At 40.1% G+C, this 22,188-nt stretch overlaps 2 protein-coding genes across 7 annotated transcripts; one reads left to right on the top strand and one right to left on the bottom strand.

Annotated features, from left to right (window-relative positions):
* Positions 1-1,411: 1,411 nt before the first annotated feature.
* On the bottom strand, positions 1,412-15,712 carry LOC134627761 (protein polybromo-1-like). 6 transcript variants are annotated; one of them, XM_063474133.1, is made up of 30 exons: positions 15,602-15,712; positions 12,761-12,910; positions 12,533-12,630; positions 12,266-12,413; positions 12,013-12,162; positions 10,924-11,040; positions 10,770-10,838; positions 10,584-10,682; positions 10,418-10,503; positions 10,253-10,338; positions 9,927-10,143; positions 9,468-9,609; positions 9,185-9,279; positions 8,803-9,082; positions 8,305-8,410; positions 7,572-8,211; positions 7,268-7,479; positions 6,966-7,151; positions 6,700-6,857; positions 6,363-6,614; positions 6,134-6,279; positions 5,758-5,915; positions 5,471-5,654; positions 4,949-5,150; positions 4,659-4,860; positions 4,355-4,507; positions 3,711-3,872; positions 3,285-3,334; positions 2,389-2,602; positions 1,412-2,220 (listed from the first exon to the last, which is right to left on the bottom strand). In XM_063474133.1, the coding sequence occupies exons 2-30, from the start codon at positions 12,899-12,901 to the stop codon at positions 2,057-2,059; spliced, it is 4,917 nt and encodes a 1,638-aa protein (XP_063330203.1). In that variant the 5' UTR covers positions 12,902-12,910; positions 15,602-15,712; the 3' UTR covers positions 1,412-2,056. The 6 variants fall into 6 exon arrangements, with proteins under 6 accessions (XP_063330203.1, XP_063330204.1, XP_063330205.1 ...); XM_063474134.1 differs by having other exon boundaries at positions 3,711-3,869; XM_063474135.1 differs by lacking the exon at positions 3,711-3,872 and having other exon boundaries at positions 4,439-4,507.
* Positions 15,713-17,619: 1,907 nt separating this feature from the next.
* Positions 17,620-21,580, top strand: wdr77 (WD repeat domain 77). Its single transcript, XM_063473048.1, has 10 exons — positions 17,620-18,014; positions 18,263-18,448; positions 18,540-18,681; positions 18,835-18,884; positions 19,236-19,306; positions 19,425-19,482; positions 20,285-20,356; positions 20,465-20,573; positions 20,655-20,723; positions 20,801-21,580. The coding sequence occupies exons 1-10, from the start codon at positions 17,906-17,908 to the stop codon at positions 20,946-20,948; spliced, it is 1,014 nt and encodes a 337-aa protein (XP_063329118.1). The 5' UTR covers positions 17,620-17,905; the 3' UTR covers positions 20,949-21,580.
* Positions 21,581-22,188: the final 608 nt, after the last annotated feature.

The following is a 22,188-nucleotide window of genomic DNA, read 5'->3' as shown; positions in this document are numbered from 1 at the left end:
AGTCTACTTGTAGGGCAAAAAGTCTGTCCTTCAGCACATCAATGAGTTGTTCTTCAGTGTCACATGAAATATCACATATGCGCCTTGCAACTGTGTCACTGGAGAGAGGGACAGCCTTTAATATTTGCAGCATTCATCTCATCGAGCATACTTGACACCGTATTTAAAGCTCCAGGGAGTATGAGCTCCTGGCTCAGTGCCTCTCCTGGCTTATTTTTTGGCTAATTATTGGCACTTGCCTCATTTGTCTCCCCAATGAGCAAGCACTTGGCGACAGTGGGGAGGAAAAACTCCCTTTTAACGGGGAGAAACCTCCGACAGAACCAGGCTCAGGAAGGAGTGGCCATCTGTCGGGACCGAGTGGAGTTAAAATATTCAATGACATTGTATAAACATTAAAAAAAAACTTTAAACTCTCAGTGCCCCCTCCTTCTGAAAGGGACTGCTTACAGAGCAGGTATGAATGATGCCTGAGTAGACTTACACAACTCACAACTTCCTGGCTCTCATGACTCCTCTGCAGAGGGTTTCCCTAAGAAGTGGTGGCCTCGCAGGGGGTGTTGGGGAACGGGGAGCTGTGCCTCACTGCCCTTCCCCTCTCAGAGAAACCCTTCTACAGAGGAGTGGACAGACCCAGGAGCTTGTGAGCTGTGTATGTCCTGGTGAGCCTCCACCTTTTACAGATATTTATTAACACTATCTAATTACCAGCATATTTTTCTGAGTGTTACTCAATGTCTGTAGGCACTGGGATCTTGGTGGTTGCCTAGGGTACAAAATGTCATCTATGTTTTTTTTTTTTAAATTCAGTTTCATTTCATTTCACAGATGTTAATAGAGGTTTATTAACTCTTACTATGATATCCAAATTGAAAAATCTGTATGGATTTAGCATATTAATTATTCATTGGAATAATCCAAGTATGCAAACTAAATATGACATATTTGTTTGTAAGGAGCCCTTGAATGTTTTCAAAGGTGCCTACTAAAAATCTACTAAAAATTAAATGTAGGGGTGGGTTTAAAAAAATGATTTTAGTTTGAATAACACAATATCGATTCATTAAATCCTGAATTGATTTTTAAATATAAATGTATTTTGCCAGAAATGGCAGAATCTCAGGTTAAAGCTCACAAAACTTTTTCAACCACCACCAAACAACTAAAACAGCAAATGAGAGCAGGTAAATGGACTGCACACAAAGATGTAAACACAAAGCGCGGACCCGACTTCTCACGAGTCTCACAAGTGTCTGTACTGATAAATGATCAGAATTATACTATTTCTGACTGTCTAAGTCAAAGTGTGCATCACTTTAGTTCAAAGAACCGACCAGATTTACTGCAAAGACTGGGTGGGGGGAGGGTAACTGAGTTTATTTGGGTACCAGCACACTGGTAATGGGTGAGGTGGAATGGCACACATGGGGCTAAACAGGTACTACAACATTGGGTGGAGGTGACACTTGGTAAAATAGGAAGAAAAAACCTCCTAATCATGTTGAAAATGAAAAAGAAGTGGCCGCACAGTAGAACAGGGAAGACAAAGTATACAAGAGAATAGGGCCAAGCAAGGCAACTGGAAGAAATAGAAAAAAGGAAGTCATTTTCTCTAGGCTAATAATAGGTCTGGAATAAGTTCAGCCACACGACCATTAGGAAAACATGATTCAGAGCAATGTGTAAAATGCAGGAGTGCAGCATGTGTTACTGAAATGTAATGGATACAGACAGCTGCTGTAGACCTCTCAAGTCATGCTCCTCAAACATAAACAAATACCAAATCAGTCAAGGAACGCAGCCGTGCTGAACTCTTCACATTTTAATTGTGAACGCGTGAAATCCTTCAGTACAGAATGACAGTCATTAACAATAATGCACTTTGAACAGCATACTTAAACTGTAAAACAGAAAACAGCATCAATACAGAAAGCAGCTTGTATGAATGCAAACATTTCTTTTTTATTATGATAACACAAAGTAAAGACTTTTTTAGTGAGCTTAACCCTCATCCTGTCTCACAGGTTTCGGAACAGAGGCTCGCAGTATGAGCATGCTACAGGTTGTGCATCTGACGGATGTTCAGGGTATCCCGCAGCATTAGGTCACGTAGTCGCCAAAGTGCATCTGCCATTGTCTTGTGGGCGCCCTTACTCTTCAGCCAGTGGGACGGCAGTCTGCTCTCTTGCTCTTTTGTCAAACGCACATCTTGTTTTTGAACTGAAATTGCAAAGACATTAAATCAAAGATGAATATGAAAAAAGTACAATTAAACAAAATATTGGTATTCATGGATAAGAAATACGAGCAGTATGTGAAGATATTTCTACTACTGTAACTACCTTTCTATGTAGGCTGAATGACTAACTATTGAAGTATAAAATTAACCTGAGAGAGCTTGGTCCCACTTGCTAACAGTTGAGGATTCTGCTGTAAGGCCCTCGATGTATCTCAGGTAAGCCTCAGAGTGGAGCACCCGCTGATTTTTGGCAGGGGGGGACACAAACACCGGGGTGGATGGCTGCTGCAGTGCAGGTTGTCCCATCTGAGCCTGACCAGGGTACGGTGGTGGAGCCTGCTGTCCTGGGCCACCCAAACCCATCTAAAGATAACAATGCAAGATTATTTCTCTGATTTAAACTATAATTCAGCTCAATTCCACTCAATTTCTTTATACAGTCCAATATCACATGTGGAGGTTGAAAGGGTTTTACAAGCAGGAAAAAAAGATATAAAAAGGACATTCACATTACATTTGATCATCATCAGTACCGACATGTATACAAAGCTATAAAATATTTTCAGCTGCCAGTGCTACTCCTCCTAGTAGATGCAAGTATGGTATAAATTTGATAAACCTAGATGACTTCCTTCTTGAATTATTGTATTTACAAGATTTTCAGAAAAGTTGACTTCTGACCTTAAGATCAAGGTCACCAGAATTCGAACTTATCCAAAATTATAAGTAGATATACCTGTGGTATCAATTTTAAACTCCTACATCACCTCGTTCACGATTTAGCGGATCCACAAACTCTGAGGTGTAAAAATGCAAATGGCATAAAGGTACACTTTCTGGGAGGGAGCTAAATAAAGTGCAAACATTAAAGAAGTTTTTCAGGTACTCTGTATTGAAGTTGTTTGATGTAAACTTTAAACCAATGACCTGATGATTTCCAGGCTTATATCCAAACACACATCTGCATCAAGGTTGCAAACTATACCTAGACACAAATCTTATATACAGTTTTAAGGGATTTCTTTTTCAGAGCCCAACTGATTACCTGAGATCCATGAACACTTCCTGCTCCAGGTCCACCTACTCCATTGATACCTGTGAAGATATTAATCCATGACAAATTGGAGCCAGCCAAGTGCTACTGGTTTATATTCCAAATACTATGTTAAAAATACAATACTAGAAATTAACCGGTGTTTTTAGGAATTTCAGAAATGCCAATCGTTAAAAAGATGATCACATGTGGATTTATTAGCATCATAATCAAGGTTATGTTAACACATTACCATCAGGTCTGTTGGTAATGAGCTGCATAAATACCCAAGTCCTTGTTGAGACTATGCGCTCTCAGCTGTCTAGTCATCAACTTAAGGACCTCAGCCTATTGGTACAGGTAGCCCCTCCAGCAAGTCAGATTGGTAGACAGGAAGCAACTGCTTGACAGGTGGTGTGGCTATGACAGCACTCTTACCAAAGTATGGTATTCCAGGGAACCCAGGCATAACGCGCAGGAGATGTTGGGGAAAGACAGGCACCCCCATGTGATGTGGTGGTATGCCAGTCATACTAACCATGCCTTCAACATGTCCTTGCAGGGGCATCATAGCTGACCTATATGCACCCATCCTACCTTCTTAGGAAGGAACAGTAGTAACACAAAACAGCAACATGCATTAGTCAAACATGCATTCACTACCAGGCATGCAGTTATATGTTACTATATGGTTTAATCATAAATGAATGGAAAAGGTCACACAAATGGGAAATGTGCATGAAATCGTTTTAGTGTATGTGCAGCATGGCCAAGCATTCATTTTACCGTATAAACCCTTAAATGGTGTATACCACCCTTTCATGTGTAGGACACTCCATGATCCAATTGAAATGCAGATTCTAAAATTTTTATTATGTGTCTGGGTGATGCATAATGGGTGTTATGCACAATTTAAGTTTATGAATTAGGTGAAATAATGTTAGAGGCAATATAAAAGGAAATCACAGCAAAATGAAAACACAAAAAATGAAATTGAAAATGTGAGTAATTCTAGCAGTTAAGCTTCTTATTCCAGTCTTGTAGTGTGCACTGGGGATCCATCTGCATCTATGAGGGGTTACCTGACACAGGCGTCATGCTGGGATTTAGCATCCCCATGGGGGTTGGGGGAGGCACCACCCCCATCAGTGCCCCTACTGGGGTACCTGCTCTAGGGGACGTCTGATGCTGGGCCCTCTCACGTTCCTGTTGCTCAGCCACTTTTGCTGCTCGCTCTGAAACACAAGAAATACAAGTATAAGGTGTTAACTTTATCATTCACAATTCGTGAGCCATAAATAAGTGGATCAATAGATTCAATCAATCGATCCATCAATCAATCTCTATGCTATTAACTGAATAGGAATATCAAATAAAAATACTCACCTTCATACTCTGCTTTCCTGGAACTGTCCAGGTTCCTCCACTCTGTGCCAACAAGGCGGCTCAACTCCCCAAAGGAAAAGTCTGGGTGCTGAGCTTTTATCACCGCTCGCATCTCACTGCTGAACAGGATGTAACCACTCATGTTGATCTTCCTCTTTGAGCCTTCCTTCTTTGAAAGCCCTTTTATGGACTTTGGTGTGGACTGTAACCAATCAAGGGGAATAATCCGTAAAAATACCGCACAATTATTATTGCTCAAAATTATTTAAAATAATTACTTTCATACTAACCTGCGGAGGAGTGTAAGGCATGATATCCATGTCACTAGACATGGAAGACTGCATCTGTGGAAGAGTCTGGTCCCCTAGCTCGCCATCATCATCCCCAAGATCCTCTAGCTCTTCATCAGTCATGTCAGCAAACTTAGCTTCCAGTTCCTCAATTTTCCTATCTAACAGAGGGGATGGCTCCTTCTGGGGTACTATAAGCTTCCTGTACAAGACATTCAGTGTAATTTATTCTTCTTTTTCAAATAAATTCTTCAGTTAGGAAAAGCTTGCTAATTGATTTAAGTTCTCCTTTCAGTAACTCAAATACATACATGGATGGCAGTAGAAAATTAAAGCACACACAGAAATGAAAACCATCCAGTATGAAAAGATCAGCTGTCTCTATGCAAACTATGCCAGTCTTTAAAACAGTTTGGACCAATAAAACATTTATTACTTCGCTCTTTAACACTTAATAGCTGAGACGTCTTGATTTTTCACCAATCAACAATGATAGGCATACATAGAGTACAGACTGTTCACCTAAAATAGTAGATTTCATCTTCCACCACCTTCCCAGAGAGTGAGAAGCGCTTCAGACCTTTGAATTTCTTCATCTGCTTCTCACTCTCAATGTAGCGGCTCTCACAGAGCAGAACGTTCTCTTCAGGCACTTCAGTCGGCCGACATGACAAATAGTCTTTGAAGGATGACACGACACACTTTCCTGTGAAATGAGAACAGATTTAATTAATGCTTTTAAGGATTCTACTGATTATGTTATCATCATAAAGTAGTACACAAAACTGATGGTGTTCTGTTTAGGGTACCTATGATGCAGGTCATGGGACAAGTCTCCTCCAGGTTGCTGAGGAACACTTCCTTCTTATAGAACATCTTTGTGGGTTCGTGCTCCGTTTCTTCAGGATGAATAAAGATGGGACCAAAAAAGTAACCTGCTCCATCGCGCATCCACATTTTCTCAATCCTGTTCAATAAAAAATATAAAAGACGCTGTTTTTTAAGCATTTGATTAACTATTGTCAGCATACAAACAATAGAGTTTAAATTATCATAACTGCAGGGAAGCATGAGACATATTCCAAATTGAATTGTAAGCATATCTTTATAACTAAACAAAAATATGAAGTTTTGTCTGTCATGACAGAAATGCTGACGCCACTTTCACAGGAGCAGCTACACTACCTGCCAACTCGGTGGGGCACAAGTCCATGAGAAGCGATGTAAACGCAGTCTCCTACTTTAAGCCACAGGTTGTTGTAGCAGAGTTGCTCGTAGTACTGACACCCTGGCTCCCCATTGGTCACATCCAATGGCACATCTTCCCTTTCCTGCAGACACAAATCATTTTGCTGACAGCGATATTTATATGTACACTACCAGTTTTTATAGAAGCAATCAAATCGCTATTTACCTTGTCTATTATACCATTTGTAATCTTGCTTTCATCTGCAATCTCTGGTGGCTTCTCCTCCTGTTTCTGGGCAAAAATGGATGCCACACGGACTACGGGAAGGGGTACCTCTCTGGGAACAAACCGAACAGAGCTCAAGGGCATCGTCCACATCTTGATCTTCTTGAAGGACTTGGACTTGGCAGAGTAACGGGACTCACAGACATAAACATCCTCCGCTCTGAAGCCTTCAGGATGAAGCTTGAAGTATTCCTTCAATGAAAAATGCATTTAAAACACAGCCACCATAAAACAAAACCTATTATTAATCTAAAAAGAACAGAAAGCAGTGAATTACCTTCACAAACATGACCACACATTTTCCCATAATCTTGCTGACAGGAGCTTTGTTATAATAGTCACTCTTAAAAACTTCCTTCTCCAGGAATTTCCTTGTAGCCAGATGAAATGTTTCATTTGGCCTATAGAACCAGCAGCCATACAGCCAGTTTTCCCCTGTGTGTATAAGCGATAGAAAAACTTACTCAGTTTTACTGCCTGTAAATATCAATATGATTTTTTGTTTTAATGACAAAATAATTTAATTAGTGTTAAGAGACTGACCGGTGTTGTCTTGCCAAAGACGCTCAATGTAGATTATATGGGGCTGGAGGTTAGGCTCCGCAGGCTCCACGTACACGTAGTCTCCCACATGGTACATACTGTCCTTGAAGCTGCAGTCCTGACTGTATGTGCGCTGTAGGCCCGACTGCCATGATCCTCCAACAGGATCCTCCCTCTTCTCTGCTTCTGCGAATTCACCACATATTCAGCAAAACAAGGCTATATGCACAGATGCATGGTAGTCTATGATAGCACTTTTTATGGACTGTTAGTTTTAATACATAAAGTGTTTGACAGAATACCCATTTTCTCCTCTTCTCTCTTAATTTTGTCCTCTTCAAACTCCTTAGGGAGCTTCTCTTTCTTCTCCTTTTCGACATCACTATGCAGATGTTTAGAAGTATAGCTGAGCGCTGGGGACATCAAGATCTCTCCGTTCTTACACAGTTCATCTCTGATACGTATGAAGAACTGCTGCAGCTCCACAGCATCTTCAAAGATCTCTGAGTCTGTCCTGTAATGAACAAATGGTGTAACACTAACTTCTGCTTCTTTTAATAATAAGCACTGATTTGGTTTTGTGTACAATGTTCAGCAATACTTTACCGATTCAGTCTTCTGGCCTTCTCCAACACTTCAAACATGTGGTCCTGAAATACATCCAACCTCTTGTAATGGCCTCGATCCACATTATTTCTGATAATCTCAAAATTGAGCGATGGCTTTTCTGGGTTAGCGGGATCAACAGCTGGGATCTCAGCGAGTGAATCGCTGTAACAACGTCCCTCATCATCTTGGTGGCCGAGCACAGAAACAAAGAGGCTGCGAATGAGTTCCTGGATGAGGCGAGGCACATCGGGTACATGGGCATCCTCTCCTCCCTCCAGGTCACGCCTCGTCTCTAACAGCACCCTGTGCAGCAACAGAGCGTCGCGGTAAATCAGAGACTCTGGCTCATTGTAAGTGCAGGCGTTGTTGAACATGAGCACCAAGTCCTCAACCAGAGCATCTACATCCTGGTACTTGTTAGCCAACATGTGGCTCCTGATCTTCTCCATGTCCACAGGTTTCTTGATGGCAATGTAATAGTCAGGCAGCTCAGCACGAGAAGGCAACCGCAGGAAGATCGTGCTGAGACGACGGCCCCGCTTATCAGTGTAGTTCTTGACAGCTTCGTACAGCTCATGCAGTTTCTGCTGTAGAGGTGTTAAATACTTAGACTTCTTTAGAGTAATGCTGTTCTTTCCTGCAACAGAAGTAGGAACATTTCTAATTCTTGACAGATAAGAAATTTACATACTTGCATATATTGTTTGATTATGTTACTTGAGTGACATACTTATTTTCAACTTTGGAGACATCATGTCATCATCATCAGTTGCTGGGCCAAGCTCTTTGCGCTTGTCTTTCATGATCTTCTCTAGGACGTCTGCATCGTTGTAGACCTACAGATACAATGCAGAAGTTCAGGGTAGACCCCCTCTAGGTTCAATCTCTGTGTCAAACAAGCCAACTTTCCTTTGATTGGCTGCCCCTTGCAAACAGAAAATTTGAAGTGGCTCCGCTGACAGAACTGCGTGGCTTAGATGATGATATCAAAGATATCTGGTCTTAATAAATAAAGTCTGAGCTTCAAGCTCATAGGTGTGTGTATATGATTGAAAATAATTAAAAGCTCAAAGGAGACCTTTGATTTTTGTCATAGTATCTACTCTAATAGTGAAAGAAGGACTTGTCTTTAGGAACAAGAAACAAATCAGCTTCTTTAACTTTACAAAATATAGAACAAGTAACTGGGATCTCTAAAATGTATCAAAAAAAGGGAGGCGCATCAAACCTGAGAGCCTTCCTCATTGTAGTGTCGTGCATTGCGGAACATCAGCTTCATATCTTCCAGCATTGAGTCTTCGGTAAGGTACTTGTCTGAGCGGATATTGTGCTCTATGGTCCTCAGGTCCATTGGTTCCAGGATGACTTTGTAGTAATCGGGATAGTCTTTCTTCGAAGGCTTGACCATGAAGAGGTCACACAATCTGCGACCAGTGCCGGCTTCTCGCGCCTCAGTCACAGCAACAAAGAGAGCTTTCATCCTGTTTTTCTTCGTATTCTTCTTGTGACTAGAAACCAGACAGAAACCACCAAAGAACTGTCACACAGGTATCCCCTTTCCAAGAAATGACCAGCTTCAAAGAATTCAACAAGTACGTGACAAAGTGCACCTTTTTCTTTTTGTGCTACTGGTGTCAGAGGTGGCAGAGGAGAGCATGCTGTCTCCATCATCATCATCTCTCTGTAAAAGCTCCTTTCTCTTCATCTAGGTGAAAGGTGATAAAAACAATGCGGAGTTACAATAATTCTTTAACAAAAAAACCAAAACAAAACACCACAAAACTGACAGAAAGGTTTAATCTTTAATAATCCATAAAGGAGCTCTTTTTTAAAGAGAATGTCCAAGCAAATCCAACATAGATGCACAACTACAAGGAACAGGCAGGCACTGACCTGCTGAATATGCTGAAGTTTTAGAGCACGCTTGTAGATGGAAGAGTGAGGAACGTTGTAGCGCTTGGCATTCTCAAACATCAATGTCAGATCTGAGTCGATGTGCTCAACACTCTCATACTCATTGTTTTTCATCTTGTTCCTGTGGGGAATTATGGGCTCTCACATTTGGGAAGGAGGGCACAGGAAAACTGAACTGTACAGTGAGTGTGTTTGATGCCACATTTTCCCACATAAGATAAAAAAGAGAATGCAGGTGAAAAAAAAAATAAAACAAATCATTGATGAAAACACTGAAGAACAAATGAGGAACAAAACAAGCTGATATTTGCCAATATAAGAAAATGAAGTTTTCTTTCTTGATTTCTTTAAATTCTGAACTACAAATAATTTTACCAAAATAAAAAAACAAGTTTAAGAGCATGAAAACAGCACTATGAAAACACAGTTCTGTCATACTTGATCTGATGAAGGCAGATGGGCTGACTAATCTGGTGGTAGTAGTCTGGGTAGTCTTTCCTGGACGGTAGCTGCAGGAAAGGCTCAGAAATCAGCTGGCCCTGGCTGTTCCTGGCACCGCGCACAGCTTCATACAGCTGGAAGATGGGATTACTCATGTCCATGTTAGAGGTCATACTCTCTGCCTCTGATTCTCCCTCATCATAGTGGACAGACCCTGTCAAACACAGACGGAGATAAATGGCTAATGGCACAATCTTTGTTACAACACCGTAAAGAGCAACTTAATCAACATCCAACAGTTTAACAATGAGATGATGATGTACCGGAGAGTATGCCTTCCTCATCACTTTCATACTGAAGAGCCATGGTGATAGCTGAGAGGCGGTCTCCCTGTGCAGATCTTCTATTCCTTGCAAAGACAGACAGAAAAATTTAAAGACCACACAGTTAACACAACTTCTCTCTACATTATTCCAGGTGTTAAGTACCTGATACGAATGCTGGACTTGATTGGCTCTCCGTGTTCTATCTCTGACTTCTTTTGTGCAAAAATCTTTTTAATGGTGTTTGCATCCTGCAAGACAACAGCAAGTCACAAGTTAGTGTGTTGGACACCAGAAATAGCCTGCACCGTGCTTTCAGATGCACCCTGACCTTAAACACCTGTGATCCAGGCTCATTGTAGGTTTTGGCATTCTTGACCAACAAGTCTATGTCCTTAGCCATGGCATTGACACTCCTGTAATGGCCCAACTAAAAGCAAAAGTATTGGTTGGACATTTCATTAAGAAAATATTTAAAAACACTAAATCAGAATTTAACAGGAAAATATAAGCGTACCTGAATCTTTTGAGCGATGATTTTCAGATCTATTGGTTCCTTAATGATGGCATAATAATCTGGGTATTGCTAAATGAAAAAAGCAAACTGCAAATCAAACTAAACAAACGTATTTTATGTTTCATTTTACAAGTCATACTCAAGGTTCTCGTACCATTTTGGAGGGAAGCTTCTGGAACAGCTCACTGACAAGGCGACCAGTAGGCTCAGTGTACGACACCACAGCATCAAGGAGCTGCTCAAGGACTTCTTTCAAACAGGTAGGTGCACTCTGATATGCAAGTATTTACATCAGTCAAGCAGCAAAATACAGTATCATCTTTAGTCATGTCAGCTGTAGACCGTATAAACACTGACACAGTAAAAGATGGCTTTTAGATCTGTTACTGCTGGGACTGAGTTTAAAAGTCCTTAAAACAGATGAGCTAAATGTTTCACATGACAGAACTGCAACTGCAATATCTTCAGAAAAATTTAAAGTCCTATCCGGTCGCTACTTCTTCTGTTAAGATCAGTGTTAGTATATTGGTATAAAGTTTACATAATGCATTAAAATTTAATCACACTTTCTATTAAAAAATTTTTGTAATTCATGATTAATTTTCTCATTATTACTACACATAAAAGTGATCAGCTTTATTAACAAACTAACCCCTGGAGAAATCTTGTTGTTTAACGAGCACAATGGCATTAATTGATCATTATCATTTTAACTGTAGGCTGCAGTCAGAAAAAAAAGCAACAACCTGTTATTCTGTTGCTGCATTTATTGGTTAATTTGCTTGTGTGACTCATATTTTAACACAGCAACCTCATGTTTGTAGATTTTTGGTTTTGGTCTTTTGGTGGGTTTAGCGCTGGTAAAATATTAAGCATAGCTGTGATGGTAAGTAAAGCAAATCAAATAACCTGAGTATAAACTTCAAATAGCCCAAATCAATCAATGTTTGCCAATCCCATGAAAAAGTGAGAACCCAGTGAAATACTTCTTACATATGCAAGTGTGGAATAGTGCAAAGAATGGGACACTCCTGTTGTTGCAGGGCTAATATGGCTAATATAATTTTTAGCTTTGATCAAAACTACACTAACTAGAGCTGTAGTAAAAATGCAACTGAGGGACAACTATAAATTGTAGAAACTTTGCTGACTACTAACAAAATACACTGAGAGCTGATTCAATACTGATTCTGGCCAGTAGATGGCTTATACTGAAGAATAACAATGTATCCCTAAAATGCACCTCGTCTTCGGTAGATCCTCCAGGGTTGTCTTGTGCATCGTATCCATCTTCATCATCTTCATCATATTCCCCTCGCTGAACAAACTCATTCTTGGTGCGCAGGTAAAGGTCCCACAGTTTGCAGGCTGCTCTGTATTCTGGACTGTCCGACTACATTAGGGCAAGACAAATTAATTTTATGTTCATACTCTGGACCTTACACTTCCTTTACAAATATGTTAAACCATTTAGAGTAGAAATATCTATTTGTCACCTTATAGTAAGTCTTTGCATTGTTGAATAAAAGTTGAAAGTCACTAGTTAGTTGTTCAACATCGTCATATTCCTCCATCTTTAATTTTTGCTGGATCTTCATCATGTCAATAGGCTGAGACACCACGTGGTAATAGTCTGGCTGATTCCTGTAGGAAAATTATACTTTTTTTTTGTAATGTTTGTATTCAACTTCACATTTTGGGATTGCTATTATAGGATTTTAATAATGTAAGTATATCTAATGAGCACTCATCCCTCTCATCACCTCCTTTTCGGGGCTCTAATGAAGAGCTCACACAACATCCTCCCCTGGTCATCCTTGTAATCTCTGATTGTGTTGTATAGTTCGTGGCATACAGCAATCTGTAAGGCAAAATGTAAACACTTAAAAACACCCACACCATTTTCATCATTAAATACTTACGGTCAGTGTGGCACTACAATTCTCACAGTTCATTTTTTAAGAAATGGTAACTGAAATTTGTAAAATTACAGGATCCACAGTAGGAATGTTTGAGGTCCTTCTCCTCTTTCTCCCAAATGAAGGCACTAACGATGAAGCCTGGCTATCGTCAAAATCTCCTCCACTCACACTGCTAGAGGGAGACGTCGCCCTTCTCCTTTTCAAGGCCATGACGAACCCCTGAGAAGACAAAGTCCAATTAAGTATCAGCATTGCTGCTGTGACTTTCCTTGGAGTCAAAAGGGATGAACATAAAATAACAATTTGACATGTGAATTCCTATACCTACAGATAACGTGGTCTCAAAATCTCACTAAGATGATTTCATGTATTAAACATAAAAAGTTGCCTTAAGGTTTAGAACTGGTCTCTTCCCCTTCTTGACAGATCCTCTCATCCTTAAATGCAACATGTACTGCAAATGGCGTGAAAAGGGCAGAAAATAAACACAAAGAAATCAGGCTCAAAGCATACAGTGTGGCTGTCGTTTTCTTGATTTAACAAGAAAATGCAGGTTTCTCAAGTATTCTGGATTTCTGGCATACACTTTCACTTTGAAAAACTAGCAATAAATGATGTTACTTCTCATTATGGTAAAAGCAATTAAGTATTTAGTTAAAGGAGTTTCAGTAAAATCAAGAACGTGTTTCCTATGTTTTACACAAGAATGTTAGTGAAAACAATTTCCTCAAACCCTTTGTTGTACACACAACCACAATGTATGACTAATAGTTATGAAAATGATTACAAATCTAAGCAAGTAAAGCTTAAATGAGTATGAGAATGGGGAGCATGAGAGACTCCCACTGAAATGAGTGGCTGTTTATCCACTGTCACTCTGCGGGGGTTCAGCAATAGTTATTAGTATTAGTTACAGTAGTTCAGTTAGTAGTTACTAATCTTATTCCCAACTCAAAGTCCTTTACACTAAAACCCACATTTTTTTCCTTTATACATGCACTCAACAGGCACTTTATTAGGTACATCTCGCTAGTACTAGGCTGGCCTCCCTTTTGCCTTCAGAAATACAATAATTCTTTGTGACGTCGATTTAACAAAGTGCTGGAAACATTCCTCCGAGATTTTGGCCCATATTGACATGATAGCATCACATAGTTGCTGCAGATTTATGAGCTGTATATCCATAATACCAATATGCCGTTCTACCACATTGCAAAGGTCGTTTATTCAAAGCTATTCTCTTCTAACCTCTGGCATCAACGAGGCATTTTTATCCAGAGAACTGCCCGCACTGGATATTTTTCCTTTTTCAGATCATTCTCTGTAAATCCCTAGAGATGGTTGGGTGGGAAAATCCCAGTAGATCAGCAGTTTCTGAAACAGCCCGTCTTGCACCAACAAACATACCATGTTCAAAGTAATTAAATCACCTTTTTTCACCCAATTCTGATGCACGGTTTGAACTTCAGCTGGTCACCTCGATTATGTCTACTTGATCTTTGCATTGTTGAATAAACTGCAGTCGCATATGATTTGCTGATTGCATATTAGTTATATTAACAAGGACTTGGACAGTTTTATCTAATAAAGAGGTTAGTGAGTGTATGTTCACGTAGGGTGTACTCAATACCCATCATGTAACTGGCATTCACACCCATTTAAAACTAATGACTGTGTGTAGACTGTGTACTCAGAAGAAAGCCACACAGTTGCAGGCAGAACATGCAAACCAGCCTGTAGATGAATCCAAACCCATCTCTAAAATACCGCATCACTGTACCCCAAGTCAATATAGCCCATAGCTTACATTTTATTTAATACATACATATCCATTTAAAGTGTGGATTGTGAAATACACACATTTTTGTCTTCTTATGTTTACTTTTATATTATACATGAAATTTTTACATTATACAGGAGTATTCTTTAATGTACAGAAAGTGAGGATGCTCCAACTGTTAATTCTTGTACCAACGCTAATGTGTAAAATGACAAAGTACCAAATGATCAGTATTATTGTTGTCATTCATTCCTCTTTGTGAAACAGACAAAGTAGGCTTTATGCAGCACCATAGGCGAACACTGGCCACTGCTCTCAGTAAATGTAATGCAGATGTTTGGCTGCTATATCCCCTGTAGAAAAGCAGTAGTAGTAGAAAGCTTAGTCTACCTCTAAAACTAACACTACTTATTTACAGAGTAAACAGCAGTGATCCTCATACATATGTGATATCAAACAATAGGCCTAACGCAGAAATGTCGATAACTGTAATAAAAAATATACTATTGGCATTGCGTACAGTGGAAGGAGGACCAAAAAGGCACGTTGGAGCCTTAAATGATGAATTTAAATGTATTTCACATATACTTTCGGGAGAGGAGAACTAGGAAAATGAAGGCGTTTAAAAAAAATAAAATTAAATAAACAAACCCTCTGCTCTCCTAGTAGGTTTTAAGTACCTTATTTTACGTTGTTAAATGCTGCAGACCCAGCAGCTCACTGCTTTCACCTCGAATGACATTTCTCTTAGTGCGCGGCAATGATGCTGGTATGTCTGGAGGTCTGACTCGCCAAGAATGTTAACAGCTCTCCCTTAATGCTCCCCAGCAGCTGCGCACAGGCTGCCGTCCAGTGTGCACACATCAGCAGCCTAGCATGCAGAACGGCAGCTGTCCACACACCTGAGTGTCTGTCACTCAGCATGGACAGGTACGCACCTCGGAGCAGCTAGCCTTAGCTACAGTTAACGGTTAGCCTTACGTTACCTGGTGGGTTAAAGCCTAGACAAAGGCATCACTGTAACGACGACTAACGTTACAAAGCTACCGTTATGTGCACCGACGACACTTGTATGAGGAGAGAAAAAACATAGACACACGTTTTACAACTTGACATGGCTGTGTGCTTACCTTTTGTGAACACGCCAGCACTACACCCACAAAATCTTAACCATCAAGTAAGCCAATCACTTATCGATTTTAGGCAGGGGGACAGAACTGTAACGTTTTCGCCAATGTAACCTTCATTTCCGTTTACCTACCTTCACAATAAAAGCGCAGATGGATTTGACGTAGTTATAAGTGCGCATTTACATTATTCTAATTACTTTTCTTCTCTTGTCACTTTACTGTGGGGTTTGTTCGATAAGGAGTTGGCATAAAAGGAACTACTTTAGTATATATAAACTGTCCCATGCCAGAATTATAAATAAAAAGAGTCAAACTGGACTTGAAAAGGAGCGCAAACGGACTTCCGGTTAGTTCAAAATTATTTTACTAACTTTTACTGCGCCATTAAAACCTCTTTGTTGTAAGTCAAAAAACCTATTGCGCTGTCAGACTTACCTAAACTGTAACTCCAGTTACATTAAGCAGTAACTTTCCACGTATGTGGCCATTAGCCCATGTTTGTGCCATATTCAAACAAACTAATTTTGCCACATTCAGTCAAGAAAAACAATGGTAAATGGAATGGTTCTTATATAGCGCTTTTCTACTCTACCCGAGCACTCAAGCTCTTTATACAACATTCCTCATTCACCTATTCATACGAATTTTTTTTCTATGCTTAAGTGCTATCTATCTATCTATCTATCTATCTATCTATCTATCTATCTATCTATCTATCTATCTATCTATCTATCTATCTATCTATCTATCTTCTTTCACTCATACTCCAATGGATGGATCGGATAAGAACTTGTAGTTAGAATCTGGCCTGCGGATATTTGGCATGCAGACTGGAGCAGCCAGTTGAACCATTGAACCACCAACCTTCTGATTAGTAGATGACCGGCTCTACCTCCAGTGGATATTGCATCCATAATGTTGTGTCATGACTTTTTCTTCTTCTTTTACGTTTTTTTGCAGTATGCACATGAAGTTTAAAAATGCTTTAAAATATATCAATAATGTTTTCTTCTTCTTTTGGCTGCAACCAGTGGTCACCACAGTGAATCATCAGCCTCCACCTCCATTTAGCGTCTTTTGTCCAATATCTCCACTGTCCCCGGTGAGAACGTCCAAACCTTCTCAGTCTTGCCTCTCTACCTTTCTCTCCAAACTGCTCAGCCTGAGCTGTCAGTTGTGGCCACTCCCAATAAAAGTCTTAGCATCTTCAGCTTTTCCACCTCCAGCTCAGCCTCCTGTTTGATAAGAGATGGCAAAAAAGAATAGGATCTTGGAGGACATGGGAATTTTGTGAAATAGCAGAAGGGGGTCTGATGTCCTCCCGATCCTGAAGACCTAGGCTATCTGCCGAACTGCGAATCTAGAAGTTCGTATCTGTAGCTAGCTGTATCAGCCTGGGAATGAAAGAATGTAATGAAAGAAAAGATTAATAACTCAAGGACTGATTTGTCTGTAACTAACATACTAACTAACTGACATAGGAGCATCACCAAGCATCATCAAAGTACAGGCTGGAATGTCTTGTTTTTCAGAAGAAAGAAGCTACTACAAAAACTTGTTTCTGCCACAGGGAGAAAAAAATGGCATCAGCATTATTTGCCATCCATAAGTTATAAATATGAGTTATCATCACAAAATTTCTATGCAATAACTCGCGATTTCTAATTATTTTCTTGGAAATTGTTGCCTCTGTCATTTGCCAAATACAATTGTCTTTTTTTTTCTTTTTTTAAGTCTAAAACTAACACTGAAACGAATAAAAACTCAAACTAAATGAGCAAACGCACTCCGAAAATTAATTGAAACTAAACAGCGTTCAAAACAAAAAGTTAAAACGAAATAAATAAAAACATAAAAACATGATATGGAAATACAAAACTATAGTAACTCCAGGTGGCAGTACTACATTACACTACAGCATTAAACCTTTGAAGAGGCCGCATAAGCTAAATAATACTGCAGAGGGCAGTAACACGTCTGGAACTGTGCATGCTGCCAAAAAAAGAGAAGAAGAAAAAGCTACACCAGACAGGAAGTGTTTGCTAATAGTCCCATGTGTTGCGCTTCTCCCGGTCATTCATTCGCGAAACGAAAAAATTACGGACTCTTTTTTTATGCATTCAGGCTTAATCGTGTTTTTAGCAACCGACTGTGTACTATTAATGATAGTAATAGTAATAATATTTTCCAAATAAACTAAAGACAAAGCCTGCAGCATTTCTGCAGTAGCACTAGCTAGCTAACGCAGGAGTTGTGTTGTAGAAGTTTAGGAAATCTCATCAGCATTTAAAGTGCGGTTTCTGGATGAATAGTTCAGTGGATGCTAGCATGATCAAGGAAAACCGGTGGGACATACCCCCCAATGCTCCAGCGTGCATGGAGAGGCACCTGTGCGCGGCACAATACAGAGCAGGTAGGGAAAAGGAGCGCTAGCTGAAGGTTAACGTGTAAACACGTGGTGCCGCTAGTTGGTTATTATTAGTGTGTTTACATTTGTGCTAAACTGTTCAAGTCCTACGTTGAATCTGTTGTGTTTATATTCAACAAAATGTTAAATAAATAACATTTTATGTTGAATACCAGTCAGAGTAATCTTATCTGGCAGGCGATGAATGAAAATATAGATGTTTGAAGGGTTTTCTCGTTGGGCTTTCTCCACAGATGGCACCCTGCTACTTGGTGCCTCCAGCCTCTCTGGCAGAAGCTGGCAGGGATCTGTTTGGATCTACAGTGACCCTGACCAGGCCCCCAGTGAGGGATTCTGCAAAGCTGGTGTGCAGACTGAGGCTGGTGTCACAGATGTCAAATGGGTGTCAGAGAAAGGAATTATTCTTGCGTCAGATTCAGGTAATGAAATGTTTTTTATGGCAGGTGAATCAAGCACGCACTTGAGGCTTGTATGAGACTTGCCTGAGACTTGCCTCATTTGTCTGTGCAGGTGCCTTGGAGCTCTGGGAACTGGCAGAGGATGAACGTCTACTGGTCAATCGCTTTACCAAGCATGATCATGACCATATTGTCACTACAGTAAGCCCCGTGGTTGGAGCAACCGCTGCAGTCACTGGCAGCATGGACTGCAGGTTAGACTTGTTTTACATGTACATACATTTACCATTCCACCTGTCACAACAGAGCAGAAGCAATGTTAATTGCTTTTGTTTCAAACTTTGGCTTAATTAATTTTTGAGTTGCCCTTGTCATCCCTTAAAATACATCTTTGCTTATTATTTCAGAATTAAAGTCTGGGATCTAAGTCAGGAAATGGTTGTCACTACCTACAATGGTAAGCATCATCTTAACATTTCTTCATACAGAAATACACAAAACTTGTGAAAATGCTTTTTTTCCCCTTAATGTGGAAAAATAAAAGTAAAGAATGTTTATTTTTTGTAGCATTCCTGTATGTATAGATTTTAGATTAATTAATTTACCAAGGGTTTTTTTTTTTTTTTTCTATTGCTGACGTTACCAGACTATCCTAGTGTCATATTCCTATTGACTCTTTGGAATGATTAATTGCTGAAGGAAAGTTTTATATTAAAATGGTTTTAAAAAGCCAAAAATGTCATAAATGTCATTGATGTGAAAAGTTTAACTCAACAGTTCTTGTTTTTTTTTTTTTTCCTTCCCCCAGTGCACACACAGCCAGTCACTTGTGTTGCCTGCAGTCCTACAGATGAGTCTCTCTTTCTCTCCTGTAGCCAAGTAAGATACTAATCAGCATGTTGTTTGCATTTTTGTCGGTGAGGTTTATTTTTTTGGACCACAGAGCTGCAATCATTCAGATAAACTCGACTTCTTCTTCTTCTCACCCCTTCTTTAGGACGGCCGTGTGTTGTTGTGGGACAGGAGGAAGCCCAACAAACCTGCATCAAGAATAGGTAAGCTACGTCACCAAGCTTTGATAACCACTTTTGCCAAACACTACTGCAAGAATAGTCGAGATTTGGTAGAGCTGCACAGGAAATGAATTATGACAGAGAGTAAAATTTGTTCCAAAACAAACAGTTATGTTTACAAATTTATGCCAGTACACACACTATGCAGCAGTCATTCACTCTGCAAATGTATCTGTGCTAAAATAGGAGTATGTATTAATACCTAGCAGGTAGAGAATATTGCACCTGCAATGGAGTTGATTCCTCCAAATACGCAGCCATTAACAAAGTAGTCAACCCAAATCCAGAGCCTTAACTTTCCCCCCACATTTGAAGACTTTATCTGTCCTCTGAATGATGGATTGTCAAAAATCCATAAAGATGTGATTTCAGGACCATTAGAGTAGTTTTCAGGTTTGTCCAGGAGTAGCTGCATAGGCAGAAACCACCCTCACTAACTTTAGATCCAGATCCCATCATTTAGTACTATAAGCAGGCCTGAAATATGACAGAAACCTCTCAGTTCACAAAAGAGCTTTAAGGGTTACTTCTAGTGGGCTTTCAAGGGGTAAAGAGTTAATTGGAGTGCTTCCAAAACTTTGGAAGTGCTCCATAATTACCTAATTAGCTACCTTGTGTTTTATTTTTGTCTGGATGATTAAAGAAGGACTTTGTCTTATTGTTCCTGGAATCTGTTTATAGGCTCTCTTGGAAATATGTCAATGTCTATGCTGTACAGGATGTCCTGTGTAAGTAATGAGAGATGGCAAGCGCATTCTCAGTTTCTGTTTTTGTTTTGCCTCAGATGTAGAGTCACCTAGCTGCTCCCCTACTTCTCTAGCTTGGCACCCTCACCACAGAAGCACCATTGCTTTTGGTAAGACGCTGCATTTCATTGTTGAGTCACATTTGATTAAGAGCTGAGTTTAATTGAGAAAAAGTTGAGTTTTTTTTTTTTTTTCCTTTCACTCTCATCATGTCTCAGGCGATGATTTCGGCAGGGTGACTGTGAAAGATTTCCTGGGCTCGGAGCCGTCTCAGGTGGAGAACGTTCACAGCCGCAGAGTTAATGGGCTGGCCTTCTCCACACACAGGTAAATGTAAAGTGTGTCACAATCTCACCTTTGGCTTTATTGCTCTTTTACAAAATTCTGACTTCTTCCTTTTCTTCCCAGCACACCCTTGCTAGCCTCTGTTAGTGATGACTGTAGCGTTGCTGTTATGGACTCTGAACTGCGAGAAATGTGAGTGCTTGTACTTCATGCTGAAAGCATTTAGTTTGTTGTTCTATTAAAAACACTAATCACATATTTGTTTGTAGACTCAGAGACCGGCGGCACCAGGACTATGTCAAAGGTGTGAGCTGGCTTCACAATGGCTCCTCCACCCTCACAACAGTAGGCTGGGATCATCTTGTGCTTCACCATAAAGTGGGTCCAGCTGATGGCATTCCCAGTCCCTCTTCTTAGACCCATCAGTTGGAAATGCACTGAAGGAAAGCACTGTTTTCCCCTCACTACTCTCCCCTCATTCCTGAGGTGTGTCATTCTGCAGAAAAGAAAATCTATTGAAAGATCTCACTGTAATTTAGCCCCCGAAAACTGCACAATATTGGGAATTCTGCTCTCCTAGTCATGGTTTTTGTGCATTACTAACATGGAGAGCATAAAATGGACCTAGTTACCTAGTGATGAGCGTTCCTGCTGTCACCATCTTGGTTGCAAAAAATGGACATGCTACAGAGGGGCAGGTCTGACTGAAAATGCTTAGTCATTGGCTAGTGACGCGATTGACACGTCGTTAGCCACTAAGTGAGCTATTGAAGGGTTTAGGAGGAATTCTGTAGGAGAGTCTTTTTGCAACCGCAGCTTTCGCCCTCAGGTGGTCTTCACATCAAATGTAGGCTTATAGCACTTTGACTTCATTTGATTAATTTTTCTGACCAGATAGCTGCGTCCATATTTTATACTCTCTATGACTACTAATCACATCACAGCCTCACTATCCACTTCTTTCATACTGTATAGTTTGTCTTTGTGTAACTGCATCAAAGCAGCACATTTGTATTGCAGAATTTTACATTAAAGGTAACTTAATGTTATCAGTGGCATCATTTGGTGTGTTCTTTGTGTTTACTGAGATCAGTACTGTTACTACTGTGAGGTAGTGGGAATAAGAGGAGTTTTCAAGGATACACAAAGTGCAGTCAATAAGTTCCTCTTCCCCGAAAAGCCATAAACCTTAACCCCCTCCTTCAAGGTCATGTCCTTATGCACCTCTGCACTGCTTCCAGCACTGCAGCTATTTTTTGGAGTTGATTCTTGGAATTCCTGTTAGGCTTTTAACTTGGAAATTCATTTTGTGGAAAAGGACAATAGTAGAAGGAAATACAACTTGGTTGTGAGTGAAAGTTTTTATTTGAAAAGAATGCTTACCCTGTTAAACCTCAGGATGTTACAGTACAACTGTGCACTGACAGTGATGGTGCTTTACCCAGTATAGGAAAAAAACAGGACAAAAATGCTCCTGGGTATACTCTCGACCTCAGACCAACCACTCTTAAATCTTCCAGATCTAGAATGGTTCGCTTTGACGCAGAAGACATTTCAACACATGAGGTGGGACTTCAGTGAAGCCATCTTAAAAAAAAATAAAAAAAAAATAGCAGAAGCAATGGTAGCCCTGGAGAAGCGATGAAGGAAACCATCT

Source organism: Pelmatolapia mariae, linkage group LG5, assembly GCF_036321145.2.
Source record: "Pelmatolapia mariae isolate MD_Pm_ZW linkage group LG5, Pm_UMD_F_2, whole genome shotgun sequence".
Lineage (NCBI taxonomy): Eukaryota > Metazoa > Chordata > Actinopteri > Cichliformes > Cichlidae > Pelmatolapia > Pelmatolapia mariae.
The sequence above is the reverse complement of the archived record's forward strand: the minus strand, read 5'-3'. Positions and strand labels throughout refer to the sequence as shown.

Bases quoted from the DNA above. Each gene is read 5' to 3' on its own strand.
- LOC134627761 (XM_063474133.1), bottom strand. From the start codon at position 12,901: ATGGCCTTGAAAAGGAGAAGGGCGACGTCTCCCTCTAGCAGTGTGAGT. The intron at 12,163-12,265 runs GTGACAAATAGA...GCCCTAATGTAG, and splicing joins ATGCAAAGACTTACTATAAG to TCGGACAGTCCAGAATACAG. The intron at 5,151-5,470 runs GTGAACAGTCTG...TGTCTTGTACAG, and splicing joins GATGAAATCTACTATTTTAG to GAAGCTTATAGTACCCCAGA.
- wdr77 (XM_063473048.1), top strand. From the start codon at position 17,906: ATGAATAGTTCAGTGGATGCTAGCATGATCAAGGAAAACCGGTGGGAC. The intron at 19,307-19,424 runs GTAAGATACTAA...CCCCTTCTTTAG, and splicing joins TCTTTCTCTCCTGTAGCCAA to GACGGCCGTGTGTTGTTGTG. The intron at 19,483-20,284 runs GTAAGCTACGTC...GTTTTGCCTCAG, and splicing joins CAAACCTGCATCAAGAATAG to ATGTAGAGTCACCTAGCTGC.